Source organism: Panthera onca, chromosome D4 (genome assembly GCF_046562875.1).
Source record: "Panthera onca isolate mPanOnc1 chromosome D4, mPanOnc1 haplotype 2, whole genome shotgun sequence".
In the NCBI taxonomy this organism is placed as follows: Eukaryota; Metazoa; Chordata; class Mammalia; order Carnivora; family Felidae; genus Panthera; species Panthera onca.
In genome coordinates, this window is record NC_138351.1 from 59,745,833 (window position 1) to 59,759,273 (window position 13,441).

Sequence of the window (13,441 nt, forward strand, 5' to 3'; positions counted from 1 at the left end):
AAGGAAAGAACATCTTTTATTTTTTTGAGAGACAGAGAGAGAGCATGAGCCAGGAGAGGGGCAGAGGGAGAGAGAGAATCTTAAGCAGAACATTAAGAAAGAACATTTTTAAACCAGACTTGGAGAGACTTCCCATAACAGTGGTTCTTAAAATGTGACTCTTGACCACCTACCTCAAAATCACCTGGGGCCTGTTCCTAGCTCCACTTCGCATCTTCAGAATGAGAATCTTTGGAGTGGAACCAATTATCTGCATGCTTATCAGGTTTCCTGGTGAATGCATAAAAAGGGCCCCTATTCCAAACTTTGGTGCAGCATCCTCAATGAATGGTTCTCCTCAACTTTCAACCCTCTGGGTGATACGGCCCTCCCTGTATCATCTTGAAGTCAGAAGACCTGGACCGTGTTGTATGAAACCTTGAGCAAGTCACTTAATACCCTGGGCTACAGTTTCCTCATATATAAATTGGAGACCTTGATACTACCCCCAAAGGACAGCTGTAACAATGAATAAGATCCAATGCACCTTGTGCTGGTAATCAGTGCTTTTCACCAACTATTCCCAGTTTCCCCTCCTGGCCACTTGATAGGATTGCACCGGTCCTTCCTATGGTTGGGTGGGGCCACATAGCTAGTATTAATCAATGAGTTTTTTTTGTTTTTTAGAGAGACAGAGACAGAGACAGACAGAGAGAGAGAGAATATATTAGTTGGGGAGTGGGGCAGAGAGAGGAGAGAGAATCCCAAGTAGGCTCCACACTCAGCACAGACCCCCATGTGGGGCTCGATTCCACAACCCTGGGATCACGACCTTAGCTGAAATCAAGAGTTGGATGCTCAACCGACTGATCCACCCATGTGTCCCATTCAATGAATTATGAGTAGAAGAGGTATGTGCTACTTCTCGACTATGCAAGATCATCCAGAGCTCTGTTTTTCTCTGGCATAGCAACTGGCAACATTTGCGATGATGGCTACTCTGGTAGGATAAGCAGAATCCCCATGCTGACCCAAAATAGACGCATACCATTTATAAAATATAATCCTTTGTTTTGGGTTAAGGCACTAAGAATCTGGGGACTGTTACTACAGTATAACCTAGCCCTTCTCGACTGATAGAGCATGTGAAACTCTAAAGGGCACTAGTATGAAGCCCTTGGACACCATGAGATTGCCCATTCCATGGCTTGTCTGCAGCAACTTCAGTGTATTTCCTACAACTGAGCCAAAATCTAGCTCTTAGTTACTTCCTCAGTTAGTCTCAGTTCTGTTACCCCGGGACCACTGGAATTCTGGTCTCTTTTACATGTTGCATGTTTGGCATAGGCCTTGGATGCCAAACTTGGAAGCTTGTACTCTGTCTAGTGTAGGTTGCTCAGGAGGGGAGTGGCCTGATCAGAGCTACATTTCAAGGAGATTCATCCAGCAGAGGTATGTCAGGTAGAACGGTGAGGGCAGAAATTCACAACTTTGCAAATATAAAATGACAGTTTCTTTCCCTTAGGATGATGTGAGGGTCTCCAGGGGATTTGGGGCAAAGGTGCCTGCCAGAGAAACTATTGAACTTCAGTTTGCTCAGGATTCCAAGAAGCTAAGGGTCTCGTAGCAGGCCTGTCAAGGGAAGGAAGACATGCCAGCAGGGGATTTTCTACCCTTCAGCACTTGCCTTCCTCCAAACTTGGCCATGTCCTCAATGCTAGCAATACCCCACGGGCTGAATCTAGAATGAGGCTGACAATTCTACCCTCAAAACCCCTCTGAACTCAAAGAGTATTTCCTTTTATTCAACCGTCCCATTCCCTGTTGTTCCATTTGGCTTTATTTACTGTATCTTTACACTAATCCATGGGGATTCATGCAGCAATAGGGATTTCCATAACCAGGTAACACTTAAAAAAAAAAGGTATTCAAGTTTTGCCCTTCCTTTTTGCCACTGGGGCCTCTGAGCTATGGAATTAAAAGTAACAAGTGTCCCCCAGGGCTCATGCACCTGGAGTGTGAGCCTGTAAGGAACTGGAGAAACGACAGTGGGCACTTGTTTGGGATAGGAGGGAGCAGGTCCTGTGGTAGGGCTCAAGCTGTTTCCCTTTGTTTGTGTGTTCCCAAGAGTGTGAGAACTTAGGGCTTCTGTGTGGCACTCTCCTAACCCTCTGGGCCACCTGGTGTCCCCAGCCTCAGTGGGTGGGCAGAGGCCGCCCTCCTGGGAGGTGAGTCCCTTAAGACTTGGTTCTCAACAAGCAAGCTCTACTGCTTCCCAGCCCTGTGATTTTGAGACAAATACTTTAACTTCTCTGAGCCTATTTCCTCATCTGTAAACAGGCTAATGATGGCTATCCTGCAACACCTCATGAGGATTTTGAGAATTTCCAAAGACAAATAACCGTTTATTCAACAAATAGTCATAGATTGTTTACTGTTGTGCTAGACATTGTTTTAAGTACTAACAAGCAGTAAACAAGACAGAGTCCCTACCTTTAGAGACAGACAATACATTTTAAAAATAATAACACTGGGGAGTCTGGGTGGCTCTGCTCTCAGCACAGAGCCTGCTTTGGATCCTCTGTCCTCTCTCTCTCTGCCCTTCCCTGGCTTGCGCTCTCTCTCTCTCTGTCCCTCTCAAAATAAATAAACTTAACAAATAACAAAAGCATAAATGCTATGAGGAGAAATAAAGCAGGTTAAGGGGTATGCGTGCACATGTGCCATTTTAGATAGCGTCGTCAAGGAAGGTCTCTGAAGAAGTGACATTTGAACAGAGACCTGAATGACATTTAAAGTCACGGGATGGGATGAGATCACTAGAGAGAAAGAGAGAGAAGTCTGATGACCAAGTCCTCGCCAGCCTAACACCTAAAGGGCATGAAATGGAATAGGAGTCAGCAAAAGAGAAATCGGGGGTGAATACTGGCCAGTTTGCTGTGCGTCATGATGGGCAGGCAAGGTGGGGTCAGGACTAAAACCTTTAGTAACATCTATATATTTCACCTAGGCTTCTGTGAGGGGATTTGTGGGGTGAGTGGGAGGGACACGAGGGAGTGCTGCGTTACACCACAAGGACTACCCGTGTGAAACACCAGAGGGTGTATGCAGATGTAGACTGGCCAGGTGACTCAGTGTCTGAATACCTACCATGAGGAAATTCATTGTGATGAATTAGACACACTCTCTGCTCTCAAGGAGCTTATCTTTTTCTAAATAATATGCTTTTCTTTATTGTGTACCTCTCCTGAGCAAGTCTCATAAGGGCAGAAACTTTATATCATTGCTTTGTATTATGCCTGGAACTCTGTCTTGCCCGTCATAGGCGCTCCATAAACATTTACCAAATAAATGAGTAATCACCATCATCATTATCTGGTATATTAGAATAGCTGAGACTAATCGCCACAGAATTCCTTCTGTGACATAGATCCCTATGGAATAAAAAAATAAGTAAATAAAACCCAAGTACGTAGTCCACACTTACAATGTATAAGACTGTGTGGTGAACACTGTGAGCAAATCAGGAATAAGATAAAGATCCTATCCTCAAGTCTGGTAGGAGACAAAGGTATTTCTACCCAAAAAAACAACCCCCTAAAAAAACACAAAACCACAGTATATGTGAAAAATTACTCAGCTGCCATAAGAGGGAAAGCCTTTGTTTAAAGACTATAAATGTGACCTCCAGCTAGGGAAATCAGCCAATAGTAATAGAAGGTAACAAAAACAGCACCAGCTACCATTTACTAAGCACAAATATTTGAAGGACACCACATTAAGCATTTTTCATGCATTATTTCATTTTATTCTCTCAACATTCCTTCAAAGCCCTACAACTCAGAATGCTGTTCCTAGGACCTAGAAGCTGGTTAGAAATGCCAACTCTTGGGAGTCGGTAGAATGTCCGACTCTTGGTTTTGGCTCAGGCCATGGGCTCACGGTTTCATGAGTTCGAGTCCCATGTCAGGCTCCGTGCTGGGATTCTCTGTCTCCCTCTCTTTCCTCCCCTCCCCGACTTGTGCTGTTTCTGGCTCTCTCAAAATAAATAAAAAAGACTTAAAAAAAAAAAAAAAAAGAAATGCCGAATCTTGGGCACTGTCCCATTACCAATGGATCAGAATTGCCATTTTAACAAGGATCACCAGGGCACTGATGGGCACACTTATGATTGAGAAGCACTGACCTAAAGTATTACTGTCTTCATTTTACAAATGAAGAAACTAAGTCTGGGAGAAACTAATGTGACAAATGACTTACCCCAAATCACTTTGCTAGAGTGCAGCAGAATCCCCTTGTGAACCAGGTCTGACCCCAAAGACTAGGTTTTTAACAAGAGCGGGCATCTGAGCTGCACTCTGAGATATGGGTAGGGCTGGGGCATCCAGAGAATGCAGAAAAGGGGACCACAGGCAGAGGAAAAGAGTGTCCACAAAGCTGCAGGGTAAGAAACCTCTAGCCAGGCTGAGTACATGGGAAGAAGCTCAGTCTGGCTGCAGCTCCAGAAGCCTGAAAGAGTCAGGAAGAAAGACCAACTGATCGGATCACAGAGCTTTCGTTAACTTGGAAGTCAGTGGGGAACTGTGCTGAGTTCCAGCACAAAAGAACCTACCCCATAACAAGAGGACTCAAAAGGGACTCAAAAGGCTTCTAGTTTGGGTTCTGCGACTCCCTCACTGGGTAATCTTGAACACAGGGGACTCCACAACTCAGCTTTGTACATTATGCAAACAGCTTTCATGTTCTTCATTGTTTACTGAAGAAAATGCACTTACTTCCTACCCAGAGAAGACCATATCAGTGTCAAAGTGGCAAGAATTTTACTTTTAATAAAGAAAAAAATGCGGGGGGGGGGGGGGAGGATCTAGAACAGCTCAGAACTCTAGTATGCACAAAGGGGGGAAAAAGATATATCTTCTCACATTACGAAGCATACTAAACACCAGTGTAAGTAACTACACAATGTATTAAGCAGTTGTAACAGGTTCATGATTTTAGATCTTTCTTCAAATAAAAGTAAACTTTTCTAGAGTTCTGTGGATTTTAGTCTGAAAGCACACAGAGTAAAATACTGTAAACCAAGAAAGAGCCCTGCATATATACCTACACATGTACTATTGGAAATGAGACAAAACCTAAAACTTTGAAGATGACAAACATCTCAGCTGGGCTTTTCATCATTTCTTCAAACCTCAGCTCTCTTCAGCAGCCTGAAAAATAACCAGCTGTTTCTTATTTCAGCTTTGAAATTTGATGGCACAGACCAGAACGCTGTGTTCTGATGTGCGTTTGGTGCTGAGCGTGGCTGGGAGCCCTGAGGGCCCTCTCTCCCTCCTTCAATGCACTGCCCATCCATTGCCGTTCACCTACAGAGTGCACTGGGGTGGGAATCCCAAAACCTGGGTTTTAGTCCTGATTCTAATAAACTAAGTGACCTTGAGGGGGCAGGAAAAGGTGTGTTGAGGACTAAGTACCAGGTGCTTTTTATGTTATCTCAAGGAGCAATTAACACAACTTAAGAGGCAGTGGCTTCTTATCCACAGTTCCAGGAATAAAGTGCCTCTGCTCTTCAGTTAGTAAGCAAGACAGCTGTGGTTCCTAACCTGGACTGAGTCCAAAGTCTCTGTTCTTTCCACTACAACAGCCTGCCTCCTGGTTCCCTTCCTGAGATTCGGGGGTTCTTAACTTGTGAAATCATGGTAGAGGACTTTCTAACCTCACTTTGCAGACACATAAACTCACAGATCATGAAATATGAATGAATTTAATCCTGCAATTATTATGCAGTGTTAGAGCACTGGCACTCTTGGCAGGCACGGTGTGTAGAGAGAACACCTGACCAGCTCCTTCTCACCACCTCCTGCCCCCCACTCGACCACACACCCGTTCCCAGCCATTTCTCCTTAATCAATCTCAGCTTGAGGCAATTCCACACCAAGTGACTGTTGCTTTACACCAGAAATTACACATTCAATGGAGTCAGACCATCCTATGTCTCAGCTTCCTTATCTATAAAAGTGGGGATAATAATACCTTAGGGAGTTGTTGTGAGGATGAAATGAGGGAATGGATGGAAATCACTTAACATCGTGCCAGACACATAGCAAACACACAATAAATGGTGATGAATTCCTTCTCTCCTAGGACCCTTTTCTTTCCCTAAATGCCTTTCTTTCATTGTAATGCATTTGAACCAACCTTCTGACATCTTAGAAACAAAAATTAATTATAGGCAATAAGTTAGGGTTTTCTGTAGTGAGGTCAGGAACAAGGAGACCATGGAGGGAGGGGAGCTCCCTGGCCAACAATGCAGACACTGACACCAGGCCAAAGAGTGGGTGTGTTCTTTATTGTAACAGAGCCAACAAGTTTTGTAGCTGCTGACCATCCAATGACAAAGAGAGTGAGTTTTCTTTTCAGAACAAGTCATCAGCAGCAATGGAAATTCAACCACATGGGCATGGCTCCCAAGTTCTGAATATCTGTTCTAGTGAGTCTTCTGATCACAGCAAGTGCAAATAAGGGGTGGGGGGTGATTTATCATAAGGGTTTGTGTGGACTATTAAGGATAAAGGATTTTATAGAATAGGACCACAGTAGGGCTGGGTCTCCCAGAGTCTAGAATGAAAGGGCTGGATCAGTAGCTAGCCTGTGGGTCTTCGCTCACCACATGGCTCAGCCGCTCCCCAAGGGCTGGCTCCAATCTCCTTTCACCTGGAGTCTCTACACACTTTTCTCTACCTCAGTGCTTCTGCTTCCTCATGGTACCAGCTAGCCAGGACTCCTCAAAGGCCTGACTCTACCTCATGGCTTCTCTCTACATACCATGTCAGCTTCCATTTCTGTAGCTAAGTGCTCTTCTATAATCCCCAGTTCAAATTTCTAAGAACATGCATCTCTTTTCCACTAGGTCATGTCATATCACAGGTCCTTGGTGAGCATAGGAATTGGCTGTTTTTAGGTCTGACATCCAGCTCTGGCCCAGTAAGTTCTGTCTAGGGAGCAGGGACAGAGCAAGGTCTTATGGTAGAAAACATGGTTATGTGGGGATGACGTGAAAAGAAGTTGTGGATGTAGAAGTTTCTCTTAGAAAGGCCACGGGAATGGCAAGCACCACGGCTGACCTGTTGATTACACCTCCGCATATCAGACAGGTTCACGCTAGCTCTCCCTCGTTTCTGCTGCTGTGGACTACCAAGCTGTCCTCAGCCAACAATGCCAAAACACCCGCTGGCATTGGTTGGTGGTGAAGGAATGGTCTGACCAGACTCCTCCTTCCCTGTCAGTGGGCTCATGAGGAGGTGACGTCCTCCCACTTTTCCTTGTAGAGTTTAATTGAGTTAATTCCGATCACAACCTCTTTTTTCTGCATGTCACTCTTCCAGGCCACTACTTGGCACCGTGGACTGTGGTGGCTGTCACTTTTGTCTCCCAGCACACCTTTCCTCTTCTGGTTCCTTAGAGGAACTCCACACACTCCCGCTCCATTTAGTCCAGTTGGAGGTGGGGCTGTCATTCATAGTGCCTCCGCCCTCCACCTCATCCTTGACCCAAAGTAGAATCAAAAAGATCCCATCCCTCCCGCCAGGGATGGGGACAACTCAGAAGAGTTCATCTGAGGAATGAAGCCGGATTAAGACAAGCAAGGCTGACTGACTGAGAGAGATGGAGAGGAGATAGTCCTAAAAAGATTTTTTTGAACTCTTGGATCCAGCTATGCAGTTTTATAAGCAAACAGATTTTCTTTTTAGAGTTCAGGGAGTTCAGAGTCCTGACAAAATCATATCATTTTCTCAAGTAAATTCTTTGCTCTCTCACTTTCTCCTCCCTCATTACATTTGTTCCATCTGTGGGTCCATATATGTGTCTAATCAAAGCTGGCACACTGTGTTACAACTAGTCTACCACTAAGCAGGATGGGGATAAATAAGAGATCAAGTGGTCTAAGGTCCCCATACCATCCAAAAAAAGCATAGGGATATTTTATCACTCCATAATTTATCAACTTTGGTTAAATTAAAGTTTCAAGGGCAACCATTAAAGAAGAGCAAGTGCAAAATGTCCAAACTAGAAAAAGAGCAAGTGACTAAAACTATCCCAAAAGAAGGGAAGAAAGAGCTAAAACAAAATGAAGTACTTGCAGGACAAATACATTAAAAGCATAAAATACGAAGACAGACGTAAACCTAAATACATCAGTGGTTATATTAAACAAATATAGACTAAATTTTCCAAAGAGACAAAAACAGGTGATAAAAAAACAAAACCCACATGCTGCTTATAAAAGACAAATCTAAAACAAACAGCACAGAAAGGATGAAATGAAACGGATGGAAAAAGATATACCTGGCATAGACTAACTAAAAACAGTTGGTGTAGCTACACTGGTATCAGATAAAATAGAATTTAAGGCCTCCCCTCCTCCAAACAAACAGACAAACAGACAAACAAAAACCCACCATTCTTTTACTAGAGATAAAAAAGGCAACCTCATAATGATAAAAGGTTAATTCACCAGGAAGATATAACTTCATATTTGTGTACACTTGATAATAGGGCTCAAAGATATAATGCAAAAAATTAAAAGGTGAAATAGGCAAATTCATAACCATAGTTGGATATTTTAACACATTTCTCTCTGTAATAGCTAGAATAGATAAAAATAAACTAGTAACAACAAAGAAGATTGGAATATAATTAATAAATTTGAATTCAATAACTGCCGAAGTCACATTACTTTCAAGCACACATGTAACATTTATAAAAATAGACCACAAAAAGAGCCCTAACAAAAATCTCAAAGGATTAAAATTATACAGAACAAACTCACTGACCATAATCACTTAAAAAAGATAACTAGAAAATACTTGTATGTTTGAAAATTAAGAAACACATTTCTAAGATACCTATGAGTCAAAGGGGAAATCACAATGGAAATTGGAAAACATCTGGAAATAAATGACTAAAATACCACGTATCAAAACTCTGAGCACATACTAAGTACCATCTGGAGGACAATGTGCAGCCTAAAATGGAAAGAATAAAAAGGACAAAAATGAATGAACTTTTCAAGAAGTTTGGGGGAAAAAAACCCAAAATATTTCCAAGGAAAGAATGAAAAAAGAGCAAAACTTAATGAAATAAAGAGAAAACCAACTTACTATGGAGAATATCAGTGAAGACAAAGCTAGTTCTTTGAAAGTAACTTCTATTGAAACTAAAGAATTAAAGGGATAAAATATAAAATGAACTGTAATGGGAAGGGGGACATCTCTGCAGACACTGAAAACATTAAAATAACAAGGAAATATTATGAAAAATTTTATATAAGTTTGAAACCTTAAAAGGAACCAATTCCTGGAAAAATACCACTTGATAAAACTAAAGAAGAAAAATTTTTAATTGTGTTGGAATCATGAAAAACATTGAATCTGGGGGCTCCTGGGTGGCTCAGTTGGTTAAGCTTCAGACTTTGGCTCAGGTCATGATCTCACGGTTTGTGAGTTTGAGCCCCGTGTTGGGTTCTGCGCTGACAGCTCAGAGCCTGGAGCCTGCTTCAGATTCTGTGTCTCCCTCTCTGTCTCCCACCCCCACCCCACACTCTGTCTGTCCTTCTCTCAATAATAAACATTTAAAAGAAAAAACCAAAGGGATGTCTGAGTGACTCAGTCGGTTCAGCATCTGATTTTTGCTCAGGTCACGGTCTCACGGTTCGTGCGTTCAGGCCCCACGCTGGGCTCTGCGCTGACAGCTCAAAGCCTGGAGTCTGCTTCAGATTCTGTGTCTCCCTCTCTCTCTGTCCCTCACCTGCTCACTCTCGCTCTCTCTCTCTCTTTCAAAAATAAATAAAAATTAAAAAACAAACATTGAATCTGTAGTCGAAAATAACACAACAGAAGAAAATACAGTTCCAGACCCTGATGGCTTCATCACCGAGTTCTCCCAAAAACTCAGGGGACCATGGAAAGGAAACTAGAATGGATGGTGGAGGAGGAAGATAACGGCTTTAATTACACTTTTGCACTAGCTACAGCAGCAGAGATTGTAATTTGTCCCACTAACTTTCCTCTAGTAAGTCTTCCCAGAAATTGTGACCAACCAGAATCGGGGAGCTGTATCTGGATGGAGTAAATTTAACAAAGGAAAAGAATGTATTTCAATGGAGTGTAGAGAATACTATTAGTAACCTAATCAGTGTCTCTTTACTAGCTAGCATCCTCCAGATGGAGTGTCACATAGGGACTCACAGATGTCCCTTCAGAAAACTGCCACTTCACCTGGTTATACTTCTCCCCCACTCCTGCCCCCCATACTGCTTCCCTCATTCTCCTTTTCCTGAGCACTTTTCCCAATATACCACTTGAACAAGAATCCCCATTTCAGGCCCTGCTTCTAGAAAACAGGATCTAAGATATCACCATTTAAGAGGGTAAAAAGAGAGTCACAGAATAGGAAAAGATACTTTAAAAGCACATAACTCAGTGCGCCTGGGTGGCTCAGTCGGTTAAGCACCTGTCTTCGGCTCAGGCCATGATCACATGGTTTGTGAGTTCAAGCCCCATGTCGGGCTCTGTGCTGACAGCTTGGAGCCTGGAGCCTGCTTCGGATTCTGTGTCTTCCTCTCTCTCTGGCCCTCCCCCACTTGTGCTCTGTCTCTATCAAAAATAAATAAATGTAAAAAAAAAAAAAATTAAAAAAAAAAACACACACATAACTCAGGGCGTCTGGGTGCCTCAGTCTGTTAAGCAGCCAACTCTTGATTTCGGCTTAGGTCATGAGCTCACGGTTTGTGAGTCTGGGCCCGGCATCAGGCTCCACGCTGTCAAGTGCTGGAGCTTGCTTGGGATCCTCTGTCTCCCTCTCCTCTGCCCCTTCCCTGCTTGCCAGTTCTCTCTCAAATACACTTTAAAATTTTTTGGAAAAAAAAAAAAAAACTTTAAAAAACCCCATATAACTGACAAGGGACCACTAACCAAAAAAAAACCAAAAAAACAAAAAAAAACCTCCAAAAATTAATAAGAAAAACTGAAAAGCAGGCAAAAGGCTTGAATTAGGCAGTTCACAAAAGAGGCCACCCAATTAATCAATAAAAAGTGCTCAACATTAGTTATAACCAAGGAAAATAAAATTAAAACCACATAGGATATCACTCTAGGCCGACGAGAATAGTTTAAAAATTTTAAATAGACAATACTGAGTTATCTGCAAGGATACAAAGCAGCTGGAGCTCTGACATGCTGCTGGTAAGAAAGTAAACTGCTACAATCACTTAGAAAACTGGAATTATCTAGCAAAGCAATTCCACTTTGACATATATAACCTAAAGAAGCTTCACAAACACAATAGCAAATGTCTAAGGATATGCTTGGCTGCACTGTTCTTGGTATTCAGAAGCTATAAGCAACACAAGTATCTAAACCATATGACACAAATTCAATGTGACATATATCATGAAACACTGTTAGCAATGAAAATAAGTGTGGTAACCTCATAGATGCAACACACAAGTATGGCAAAAGCAGCAAACACAAAACACACACTACGGTAGGCAACTATACTGTTTTAGGGATGCAGATATAGGTGACAAAACTACAAAGAAAAACAAATGGTTATCACGTAAGTCAAAATAGTGGTTTCTTCTGGGAAGGAGGTTATGATTTGGAAGGGAGACTACTGAGTATTGGCAATGTTCCACTTCTTGACATGGGCGGTGGTTCCCTGTATGTTTCCCTTATGCACATTTGAGGGGTTTCCTTGCATGCATTCTTGTTACAGCTAATATTTTTAAAGTTTAAAATAAAGACAATGAAACAAATATATCAATTATTGTTTGATTCTTAGAAAACTTGAGGGAATTTCATTTTTAAATTAAAACCTTGTCCCCAAATCTTTAACAGGGTATATACCACTTAAATTTTGCAATAATGCCTACGTTTCTCCACTACAGATGGAGAAACGGTCTCCTGGGAACAGATCGTTTTTGCCAAGAGTTACCAGAGGACCCCTCTTATACATGAAAAGTTGAATAGGCACACAAAGTTCTGGGGTAGCTAACTGCCATTCCTGAGAATCCTTGGTAGGCAGAATCCTGGAGGGAAAGTAGAACCAATTTGCCAAAAAGCCCTGGGTTAGGGTAAGGAAGGGACTGAATCTCCAAACCTTGACAAAAGGTTTGAAAAATAGGGAAATCTAGGTGGTCTGGGATGACCCTGACAAAGGCTGCTAGCACAAAAGGGTCCCATATGCCCCCAAAGGGAACTCATGGGAGGACTGGGGGAACCCAGCCTGGTGACATGCTCAACACACTGCCCAGAGTGAGGTGCTTTGGGGAGAATGGCTAAGCATGTGAGCACAAACTAAAAAAAGCTCTAACCTTGGAATCCAAGCATGGGATCAAGCTGGCGGGAACCTGGTCCAATAAGGGCGTTGAGCAGCAGTGACCACACATCCTTGGACTCTGCAGGACAGCTCTTCAATAGTGATACCATAAAGCTGTGTCAGAAATAACAAGGTGGATGGACTGCTCAGACTCTGCAGTTCTCTCTCCTCTGGAGAGTGGAAGACTGACTTCTTTGGATCGTCTAAGTTCCCAGGAAGTTTGAAAGTAGGAGATATTGGAATTCTCACTAATGAGGGCATTAAAGGACTTAGGAGATGACTTGGAAAGATAAATTTTTGACTGCATTAGAACCCAACAGGTGAAACAAGACACACAGGTTAAACATCTGAAACAAACTCTTAATCAAATGGCTCTATTATCTACCTTTATACATGCAATACCATATGTATGAGTAGGAAACTAATATGTCACTCACTAAGCTAACACAAAGAGGGAAATGAAAGAAATTAGCAGGCATTTCAAACAAAGCCCATGACAGGTGACTTAAGAGAGGGTTCATTCACTAAGACAAATGGAAAGAACAAGGGCTTCTTGTACCCTGTATTATTACTATGTGGCTGAGGCACATAAAAGGAACTGGTTTCTTTTACATCTTCCTTGAAGAGCATCATTACTATGTGATGTCTTCTTGGTTGCCGAGGACACTTCCTCTCACCTGAGAGCTCTTGCTGGCTTCTAATCCACACCTTTATCAGAGCCCCACAGATCTGCCTGCCTCTTGCATGTGGGAATGTCCACAGATTATTCCCCCAAAGATTCCGAGTTCCCCGAACCAGGGTCTATCTTCGTTTTTATCTGTTTCTGCTTATTCCCACTCTTCTTGGGCCTGGAACCAATACATATTTGTTAAAGGAAAGAATAAAGGAGGAAGGAATAGTATGAACGCACTGCAACTGAAAAAAAAATTGAGGGCCACCGCCAGAGTACAGACACCCACAGCGAACTGGGGACTGCTTGACCACATTTTACTTAACAGCTACTTGTGCTATCATAAAAACAATTCTTCTGATAACCATGGAAACCAAAACGAAGGCACTGTGGCGAGGGTGGCTCTTTTCAGAA

The 13,441-nt window shown here is 42.5% G+C and overlaps 1 protein-coding gene across 2 annotated transcripts in view; it reads right to left on the minus strand.

The window, feature by feature from the left end:
- FBXO10 (F-box protein 10) overlaps nt 1-13,441 on the minus strand; it is a 53,036-nt gene that overhangs the window by 37,776 nt on the left and 1,819 nt on the right. The window contains exon 1 of one of the 2 annotated variants that reach the window (XM_078436673.2): nt 12,353-12,467. The exons of the other annotated variant lie outside the window; for it this stretch is intronic. Coding sequence (XP_078292799.2) covers nt 12,353-12,427 — 75 coding nt within the window. The 5' untranslated portion in view covers nt 12,428-12,467. Of the gene's footprint in view, nt 1-12,352; nt 12,468-13,441 lie in introns of those variants that run through there. 2 annotated transcript variants of the gene reach the window in all.